The 10,497-nt window shown below is 43.1% G+C and overlaps 1 protein-coding gene and 1 long non-coding RNA gene across 6 annotated transcripts in view; one reads left to right on the top strand and one right to left on the bottom strand.

Annotated features, from left to right (window-relative positions):
• LOC127489782 (nuclear factor 1 C-type-like) overlaps positions 1-5,080 on the top strand; it is a 38,314-nt gene extending 33,234 nt beyond the window's left edge. Inside the window, exon 3 of the mRNA XM_070063810.2 lies at positions 3,929-5,080. Within this exon, the coding sequence (XP_069919911.1) occupies positions 3,929-3,932 (4 nt within the window). The 3' untranslated portion in view covers positions 3,933-5,080. The remainder of the gene's footprint in view (positions 1-3,928) is intronic.
• A 142-nt stretch (positions 5,081-5,222) lies between these two features.
• On the bottom strand, positions 5,223-10,254 carry LOC149120458 (uncharacterized). Of its 5 annotated transcripts, none has more exons than XR_016226362.1 (4): positions 10,144-10,254; positions 8,600-8,677; positions 7,641-7,750; positions 5,223-5,833 (listed from the first exon to the last, which is right to left on the bottom strand). It is a non-coding gene; the product is annotated as an uncharacterized LOC149120458 (long non-coding RNA). The 5 variants fall into 5 exon arrangements; XR_016226360.1 differs by lacking the exon at positions 10,144-10,254 and adding an exon at positions 6,607-6,706 and having other exon boundaries at positions 8,600-9,106; XR_016226359.1 differs by lacking the exon at positions 10,144-10,254 and adding an exon at positions 6,607-6,706 and having other exon boundaries at positions 5,223-5,829; positions 8,600-9,105.
• Between the last annotated feature and the right edge of the window lie 243 nt (positions 10,255-10,497).

Genomic DNA, 10,497 nt, shown 5'->3' on the forward strand with positions numbered 1-10,497 from the left:
ATGGTGAGAAAGAAAACCAACAGACATACTTTCTCTTAAATACAAAGTGGTATTCCTAAAATCCGTACCTTCTTCTTAGAATTTTCTCATGTGAAATTGCACATGACAGATGGATGCTGGTATTACAGAATTACTGTACCTCCTCTCCTAGAGAAGAACATCAGCATGGATTTCAATAACTCTATTCCTCTCATTTTTTGTTTCCTGTCAAGATTATTTTGCATGAACATTTCAGTCTTGGTGACAGTGATTATGATGATGACTTATGTGTTTTTTTTTTTTTTCCCAATCTGGAATGGTCAATGGAGAAAATATCCCTATGGAGAATCTTGAAAGCCTCATTATTCCAATATCACAAATATGAAAATTGAGACACAGAAAAGTGTGGTTTTCCCAAATTCACACAAAAACTCAGAAGTGAAGCCAAGAGTAGTACCCAGCTCATGTGCAACAAATCTAATGCAACCTGCACTGTCAAGCTCACACGGTGATTAGGTTGAGTAGTGTAATTACCTAAAGTACAGGGCAGCAAAATAGTGCCCCATTTACCAACCCAGTCACAGCAAGTGGAGGAAATATGTGAATGAGAGTCACCATATGGATGGTGCTCACACATTTCACAATCCTGTACTTTACCTTCTTATCCTGAATGCTCTATAAACAGGAGTTTGAGATAGAATTTGAATAAAACAAACAAACAAACAAACAATCTCCAATTCTGGAGCCAGATAAAGACATAGGTGTTTAAATCCTGGGGTTAGAGTTTCCATCTGTGTCATGTTCATGTAAACTTTACCTCAATTGTCTCATAACACAGAAATAATATTCACAACATGAGGGGAAAGTGTATTAGAAATAAAGCACATGTAGCACATATGCTGTAAAATGATGCATGTAGTGATCCTTATGATTACTAAGCAGTAATATGTCAGTTCTCATCAAATATTTTTTAAAGATTTATTTATTTATTTGAAAGGCAGAGAGTTACAGAGAGACAGAGGCAGAGAGAGAGAGAGAGAGAGAAAGAGGAAGAGAGAGAGAGAGAGAGAGAGAGAGAGAGAGAGGTCTTCCATCTGCTATTTCACTCCCCAAATGGCAGCAATGGCCAGGGCTGAGCAAATCTAAAGCCAGGAGTCTGGATCTTCTTCTGGGTCTCCCACATGGGTGCAGGGCCCAACAACTTGGGCCATCTTTCACTTCTTTCTCAGGCCATAGCAGAGAGCTGAATTGTAAGTGGAGTGACCAGGACTTGAACTGGCACCCATGTGGGATGTTGGCACTTCAGGTGGCGGCTTTTCATGCTATGCCATAGTGCTGGCCCCTCACCACTGAACTTTAAATAAAATTTTTACTATATTGTATTATTTTTGTCAAATGGACTAGTGTATAGATAGGTAATAAATGAGACATGATGTTAATTGAGCCCAGCAGTGAAATCAGTGACAATCCCTAGTTAAGAATCATCTCAATTTCAGTATTGAATTGTGTAAATGTCTAAGGAATTTATACTAACTTTTATGAATCATGTGATTTGAAGGTTACAGATATAAATATGTCTTTGGAAATTTGAGTTATTTCTCATCACATTCCCATTGGCACTGTGTATTCACAGAAATTGAGATTATTTCAAATATGAAAATGCAGAACATTCAAAATATATTTGGTGTAAAGAATGAAATATATTTGGTGGTGAAGCAGACCTGTCCCTATCAGATACAAAGATCTGGTATAAAATTACAGCAAGAATGAAAATATGATGTTCTCACAGGTAAAAACTGACCCAGGGACAGAACAGAGTAGAGCAGAAAGCTGTGCATATGAGGGGCCTTCAAAAGCTCACGGATGGGGCCAGTGCTGTTGTGCAGGGCACTGAGCCTCTGTTTGTAACACCAGCACCCCATGTGGAGCACCAGCCTGAATTCTGGCTGCTCTGCTTCAGATTCAACTCCCTTCTAATGCACCTGGGAGAGCAGCAGACAATGCCCTGAGTACTTACTCCCTGCCACCCACATGGGAGACCCAGATGTGGTTGTGGGCTCATCTGACTGTTTGGGGGAGTGAACCAACAGATTGTAGATTTTTCTCTTTCTCTGTTTTTCTCTCTCTGTCTCCATTAGCATAACTTTCAAATAAATAAAATAAATCTTGAAAAAAAAACCCTCAGAAACCTCTTGGAACACAAGAAGTTATCATTTAATTCCATTTTCTGTGAGCTTTTTGAAGCCACTTTCTACATGGAAGCTTTATTTATGATGGAATTGAAACAGTGATCACTGAGAAAATGGTGACTTTTGTAAAAAGCTACCTAGAACAACTTGTTCTTTTTAAATATTTACTTATTTGAAAGAGTTACACAGAGAGAGGGGAGGGAGAGAGAGAGAGAGAGAGAGAGAGAGAGAGAGAGAGAGAGAAAGGTCTTCCATCGACTGGTTCACTTCCCAGTTGGTTGCAATGGCACTGATTCAAAGCCAGGAGCCAGGAGCCAGGAGCTTCTTCCCAATCTTCTCCATGGGTACAGGGGCCCAAGGACTTGGGCCATCTTCTACTGCTTTTGCAGGCCACAGCAGAGAGCTGGATCAGAAGTGGAGCAGCCAGGTCTCGAACTGGCACCATATGGGATGATGGTGCTTCAGGCCAGGGCGTTAACCCACTGCACCACAGCACTGGCCCCAAGAATAACTTGTTATTCACACAGAATAAATGGAAGCAATTGCTTTCCTCTGTATACTAAAATCAATACTTCCTGGTTTGACAGGTTCAATTTGAAACGCAAACCTTAAACTCTTTGAAGATGTAGAATACATTTGTGGCCTCAGCAGAGAGTATCCTTCAATAGCTCTAACCATTAAAGAAACAGTGTGTAAATATAAATACATTAAGAGCTTCTGATCATCAACAAATACTCCAAGAAAAGGGGAGGGCACAAACAGAGAAGATAGTAGCTTCCATACAACTGAAGGTATTAAATTAGGACTCAGACATTTTAAAGTCCATAAAGAGTAAGATTAATTTTAAAAAGAATTCATATCAGATACATGGAGGTATTTCATAGAAGCACTACAGTGGGCCATTATTTTTTTAAAAAACAAAGTTAATTTATCTATGAGAAATGAGAGAGAGAGGCCTTCCATACACTGGCTCACTCCCCAAATGGCAGCACTTCCCAGGTGCAGCAGCAGGGAGTGAATTGGACACAGAGCAGCCAGGACTCCTGGTGCTACAACATGGGACATGGACACCAACTCTGGATCCTAAACTCTTCAAAGATACTTGACTCCATTAGAAAACAGGAAAGGCAAGATAAAAGCACAGTAAGATAACATTTATTGTCATTGTGTTGTAAAAAAAAAAGTTGAACCTGGTAAATCCAAATGCCGGCAAAGATTTGGGTGAACTTGAACCTTTATGCCCTGGAATGAATAAGAAAACTAAACTGATACAACCTTGGAAAACATTTTTTTTTCACATTAGTGTGTTAAGATGAACATTCACATAACATTCAACCTATTGAAGCTCCTGGCTACGTATCCACATAGGTCCCATCACAGGTTTATCATGCAAGAGCAGAACCAAATACCTTGGAGACATCTTGAATGATAATCCCTTTCTTGTCTACTTCTCTTTATTATTGTGATTTTTAATTTTTAAATCCACAAAGCAAAAACTGGGAGGTAATACTACATGAATTCCCTTTGTTGTTAAATATGAAAGGTAATCATTTGTGTGCATCTTGTGAATGTTTATAAATTATTATCACGAACATGCAACCTGATTAAACTCAGGGTGGGATTATTTTTATATTTACTCCTCTTCCATGGTGTCTTTGTGTAAGCCTTTGAGAATCTGGTTCTCCTAGGTAGACCAAAAGGAGAAAGCACTTGAATTTAATGTTCTGTTTTGCTTCTTGTGTTTCCTTTCTTTGTCCAAGGTGAAAGTGTGGTTCCAGAACAGGAGGATGAAGTGGAAGAGGGTAAAATTGGGCCAGCTGGGCACTGCTGCCTGAGAAAAGGAACTGGTGAACGTGAAGAAAGGAACTCTGTTCCCTTCAGAGCTGTCAGGGATCGGTGCAGCCATGCTCCAGCAAACAGGGGACTCTCCGGACAATGAAGACAGCCACAACAGCGACCACAGATCAGAGCATGCACACTTATGATCCACACAGACAGGACCAACTCCATCCTCAGGAAAGAAGCACCGTGATGGCAAGTCTTACCCAACAGAGTTTTCACAGAGAGATGGCCATGGCCATGATTTTTAATATTATCAAATTCAGGCATCATGGGTCTGTTTTGCATGATTTATAGAGGATTTATACTAAGTGCCACTTATCAAAGATGCTTCCATGATGAAAATCAGAAGGTGAATTTTCTTTGAATAGTCAGAGATGTTTGGTTGTATGTATGACAGTGAGCAGGTATGTTTGCCTTTGCTTGTACTGAAAAATTAAATGGGTACCCAAGAACAAATTATGACACATTTCTACACGAGATGCCTCCAGAGTGAAATCGTTGAAGATGAACTTGCTTTAAACTCTCAGCTGATGAAAATAGGCACTGATAATGCCAGCCAGGCCAGCTTCCTGCCTTTTTATGCATGTGTCATTCTGAGACAATCCATATGTGCTTACTTGTGTACAAGTAGAGAAACATACAGTAGATAGAGTCTGATATGACATATTCTTGTACCACAGACAAAACAAACATTATGTTGCATTTACTATCAACTGCTGCTAATAAGTTTTTATACAACTTACCTAGCTCCTCCTTGATTCGTCCTATCTTGTAGCTTGAAAAAAAAATAGGATCATAGGCAAATCAGTTACTTTGTGGAAAGAGCTTTGTTGTGGCAGACACTGTGATTTTATTTCTATAAAATTAAAGCTGTTATGAATATGACTTAATTAACAAGAAAATGTTTCTTCCTTCTTAGAAATGGTGTCAGACAAGGAGCAAAGACAAATGGGCTCCCCAAGGGGATAGACAAAACAATTCTGAATGTCTTCAAATTAAATTCAGTAAAAACACATTATTTTTTAATGTGATGTATTCTTGCAGAACAACCATCTTTGTATTTTGTGAAAAATGTTTAATAAATGATCCTTTATAAATAATTTTGGTCTCCCCATTGTGATTTCCTTAATTTCTATAGATTTTAATATTCATATCTAAGAGTGCCCCAGACTCAAGTGCTCTGTGCTAATTCAGATCAAGATCATTAATGAATCAGTTTTTCATTTGTAGATTTATTATGGCAAGAAAAAAAAGCAATCTTTGGGTGATCGAAGAGAATCTAAACATCATCATACAGTAAACCATTTTCTTAATTTGAAGAATATGGCAAATTAATGTTTTTGTGTGTTTTACAAAGCAAAGAGAAAAGATAACACTAACTGCCATGACAAATAAGTAAAGTAGTCATATATTTTAAAATTTATGTTTAACATATGTGAATCAATCCAATAGTTGTTTTAAAGTCACACCAACCAGAGTCCTTGAGCTAGCAAATCAGAATCTTCATTGGAATGGACACCACAGGTATCAGAAGACAATGATTATAGGCTGGCGCCACAGCTCAATAGGCTAATCCTCCAACTGTGGTGCCGGCACATGGGGTTCTAGTCCCAGTCGGAGTGCTGGTTCTGTCCCGGTTGTTCCTCTTCCTGTCCACCTCTCTGCTATGGCCCGGGAAGGCAGTGGAGGATGGCCCAAGTGCTTGGGCCCTGCACCTGCCTAGGAGACCAGGAGAAGCACCTGGATCCTGGCCATTGTGGGGGTGAACCAACGGCAAAAGGAAGACCTTTCTCTCTGTCTGTCTCTCTCACTGTCCACTCTGCCTGTCAAAAAAAAAAAAGTCAATGAGTGTATTAACTTAATACATTTTGTGTCATGTATGGTTGTACATGCATTGGATGCCTAAGACCTACTTACAACTATATCATGTTATTTTTTAACTGTTCCACATTTAACCAGAAGAATTTGGAAACATTACCATCATTCCTCCTTCCTCCATAGAAATAAACAGAAAAATAATTCATAAACATTTCCAAATTACTCATTATTTGATTTTATTTCAGAATTAGATTGACAAAAATATATTGATTCTATTCTAACTTAGTCTAGCAAGACATATATGAGTATTCAAGAAATACAGTAAATTATATTTTTGTATCATATTTTCTCTTTGTGAGATACATTTTATCACACTGGTAAACAATATATCTAATTTAATTTTGGGGAGAGCCTGTTCAAATTAAAGGTACAAAATATGCCTTTCTATCAATCACTTGAAGGAATTAAAATTATGCTTGTATTGAAGATATCTATTTCTTTTTGTAGAATAACTCTGCCTCTCAAAGAAAATAAATCTTAAAAAACAATTCTATAAAACTATTCAGTTAACATTTGAGGTAAGTGATACTTAGGTGAAAATATGATGTTTGCAATATAAATACAAACAACTGGCATAGTTATTATTTGAACCATCTGGGAAACAGTGTATTTTGCTGTCAGTCCCTTATGCTGCATTCTGTTTGTAAAAAGCAATTCAGAAATAGAAAGAAAGCCACAGAGAATTTAGCATGAGAGCGGTAGTCTAAACATTCCAAACCTGAAAACGTTTGAAGTCTGCAGAACTGATCTCCAAATGCTCTTGAGAAAGTGGTGTTTGTTGTGGTGGTTGTCGTTGTTTCCTGATTTCTTACCTAAAACTGGCCAGGAAAACTGAGTAATAATTCTCTCACATGTACCTCAACGTTCACCCTTTGCCAAATAATGCTAACAGGCCTGGACAAAGGAACAAACGTGGTCCCAGAAAAAATAGATTGCTACATCAAGTTTTGAGAGCCTATAAAAATTCAATAAGAATTTTTGAAATAAATCTAATAATTCTCTATTTACATGTGTTTTCTCAATAATCTCATTTTGACATTTGATATGCTTAGATATAGATACACTTAAAAATTAAAAATAGTTTTTCTTGTATGCCTTATTTCCCACCTTTAGTAACTTTTTAAATTAAATCTGGCTTCAAACTGTGATCAAGAATTCCAGAAAATATTTTATTATATCATGGTTAGTAATTCCCCATTAGAATATTGTTTACTTTTTTAAAAATACAGTTTTCAGAAACAGTTCTTAAAACAAAATGAATTTTCAAAGATAATTATTGTCATATCCAGTTCCTGTTAGGGTCTTTATTTTGTATTTCTGCCCTTTTGGAAATGGTTCATTGAGATAAACATTCATTTCCTTTATTTAAAGACTAATCACATGATTTTAGAACACATTTTTGTAGAACTATTCAAGCATCCACTGCTTTTGCAAATGTGTAATACTGATGGTTGAAAATATTTTTACATCTTTTTTATGTTCAGTGTATATTGATATTGAAAATCCATCACTTATCTAACCTGATGAAACATGAAACTCAAAGTATTATTTTATTCAAGCTAATACTTCTAATTAAATAATTTGCTTGGCTTTCATTTTCTTTGTGAGAGCTCCATTTTCATTGGCTTTGCCAACATTGGAATTGGTAATTTTTGTGATCCTGGGCCTATGTAATGTAAGAGAGTGGTGTTTAAAAAGTAGTAAGCAGGAGGGAGCATTTGGCCAAGTGGTTAAGAATCCCCTTGAGACAACCTTGCTACAATGGAATGAGGGCGTCTGAGTGTTGTTTCCATTTCTGTCTTCAACTTCCTGCTAATGCAGACACCGGGAGGCAGCACAGGAGGGCTCAAGGAATTGGGTTCCTGCCAAACACACACACAGTAGAATTACTCTCTGCCTTTCAAATGGATACATGAAAAATAAAATATAGGAATATAAAACGTGGAGAAAGTTATGCCTAAAATTATCAGGCTTTAAAAACACACACCCTGTATATTCATTAGACAATCGGCTCCTAACACTGCTACACCTGCAGGTCCAATTGGGACTGTCAGATGGGCCAACATCAGCGTGACCAGTGCCAGTCCTGCCGGCTCAAGAAGTGCTTCCAGGGGGGTTGTGCAGAAGGAGGGTGAGTGGCCCCCAGCCCCGCTGCAGCCTGGTGGGGGCGTGCGGTAGGTGGGTGAATGGCACCCCAGCCCCGCTGCCTGCGGAAGGAGGGTGAGCGGCCCCCATTCTCCCTGCAGTCGGCCGGTGGGGCTTGGGGTTGGCACCTGCTAACCACAAGACCAGGGCCATTGCACCATGTACTGGCACAGGAATCCAATTACAGCTGTGGCCAGGGCCCGGTCCCCCTGCCCAGGCCTGGCCACTGCATCCTGAAGAAATACACAGACACACACAGACACACACACATACATGCACACACACGCACAAACACACACGCACATACACACATTTATTTGGTTTCCGTTGCTCCCACCCCTGCCTCTGTTTGCTTAAGGCGGGAGCTGGGCAGCCTGAGCCCATGGGGACCCCACTCTTGTTCTCTCCCCTGGAGCCCCGGCCTGGCCCAGGGCAGACACAGTCCAAGCAGCACGGCCCTAAACTCCAATGCCCTGCAGTTTCTCCAGGCTCCACATGGGGGGGGGGTTGGTCTCGGGGTAGGGGTAGAGGGGGTTCCAGCCTCAGGATAAATGCGCACCCCATACCTGCTTTCTGTCTGCTGGTTCCTCCCAGGGTCTGACTCCAGTCTCTCACGCTTTTGAAGTCCTCCCCCCTCACTGGGTCTGTGAGGGAAGCTGATAAAGTCGGCACAGAACCCCTTGGAAAAGCCACTCCCTTCAGCTTGGGGGGTTCACCTGTGCCCCCTCTTCTCACGTGGCTGATCTGAAATCCCGCTGGCCCGGCCCTCAGGTGGGCACGCCTACAGCCACGTGCTGCACCCCCCACCCCATGCACGGCTTCCCACCATCACAGCTCACAACCCCTTACTTTACTTTGGAACCCAATGACTTCTCCAGAGACTCTCTTTGTCTTGTGCACTGTTGTGCCCCAGGGTCCCTGCATACAGTTGGCCCTCAGTAAATAGCCCATGGCTTCAGTTGCCACCAGGGTAGCTTTTCCTTCATGGGCAATACTGCTCTAAAGCAGATTTGTTAATTCGGAGGTTGGTGTTAAAGAGGGAGTTGTGGGTGGGATTTGAAGCCTATGCCCTAGCCTGGGCTGGAGGTGGAAGAGTTGGGGTGGGGGTTTGAAGAAGGGGGGGTGAGCAGGTGCAAAGGCCCTGGGGTAGGATGGGGGGAGTGGTGCAGGCGGGGCTTATAACCAGGGCAGCACTTTTGGGGCCCATTTGGCCACTCCTACTGGACAGCTGACTCCCACCCTTGCAGGACTCAGCCCCACCTCCAGCCCCGAGTCCCCTCCAGGGCTGGTAATGTGCCCTGCGTGAGGCCGGCCCAAGGCTGGAGCTCATGGATTCGATCAGGCCAGGTGGGCGGGCTCATTAAGGCTCCTTAATTTGCCCTGCCTGGCAGTCAGCCCTCCCTGCCTCGGTTTCCCTCCTCCCACCTCACCTGCTTGCTGCGGGCGAGGCCCCTGCTCCCAGTCCCACCTGGGGAAGACCCCAGGCTCCCTCCCCACCTGGGCTCTCCTGGAGCTGGGGTGGGGTGGGGACTCTGAGAGAGCCTAGCTCTGGCTGTCTTCTCCCTGCCCTTCTCTCTCTCCCTCCTACCGCCCCGCAGCGCTGCAGCGAGGCCATATCCCGCAATCGCTGCCCGGCAGCGCTGGCCGCCTCCTCTGGCAGCCCTCCTGGCTGGGCGCTGGCGCGGTGGCGGACAGAGGCTTGTTCCTGGTGCAGCTGCGAACGTGGCAGGTGCGGGCGGGGGCGGCGCGGCACTGGGCATGGACCAGGTGAGAGCGCTGGCGGCGCGGCTGCTCTTAGCGCTGCCCCTGCCTGCACAGGGCGCCATCGCCGGCGGAGCGCGCGTGGCCTTCCTGGACCAGGAGCAGGTGGAGGAGCTGGGCCGCCTGCAGGGGGACTCGGTGGAGTCCGGTGCCTCAAAGTCATGGCGCTCTCGGCCTCCGCAGGCGCTGAGAGGCTGCAGGAGCAGCGCAGGTGGCTCTCATGGAGTATTGCGCGCCCAGTACCCGTCCAAGCCTCAGCGCACCCAGCCCTGAGCGCACCCCAGGCGCCCCTCATTGCGCAGCTCCACTTCCTGCGCCTGGTGGGCAAGACGCCCACCGAGACACTCACCCGGGACTCGCTGCTGGCGGGCAGCCCCTTCAACTGGCCCTAGGGCTCTGGCCGGTGAGCCACCGCGTCAAGAAGACACTCTGCTCTGATTTCGGTATCACAGATTGCACAACACCTGGAAATAGTTTCTTTAAATGTGACGATCGGTTACAACGCAGAGAGGTTAAATGAAAAAGTGTCTAATCACGACCACATTCTTTCTTAGTAACTTCAGGCAGATTTAGCATCTCTACAGTATATTAAATAATGGGCAGATATTTCCCAGGAACAGCATGTTTTTCTGATGGATTTCAAAATTTTATGGGAAATAGAAGGAGAAGATAAGTTTATGTTGGTGCATAACATTTGAAATAT

Source organism: Oryctolagus cuniculus, chromosome 19 (assembly GCF_051225735.1).
Source record: "Oryctolagus cuniculus isolate XC-2025 breed Fujian yellow rabbit chromosome 19, ASM5122573v1, whole genome shotgun sequence".
NCBI lineage: Eukaryota > Metazoa > Chordata > Mammalia > Lagomorpha > Leporidae > Oryctolagus > Oryctolagus cuniculus.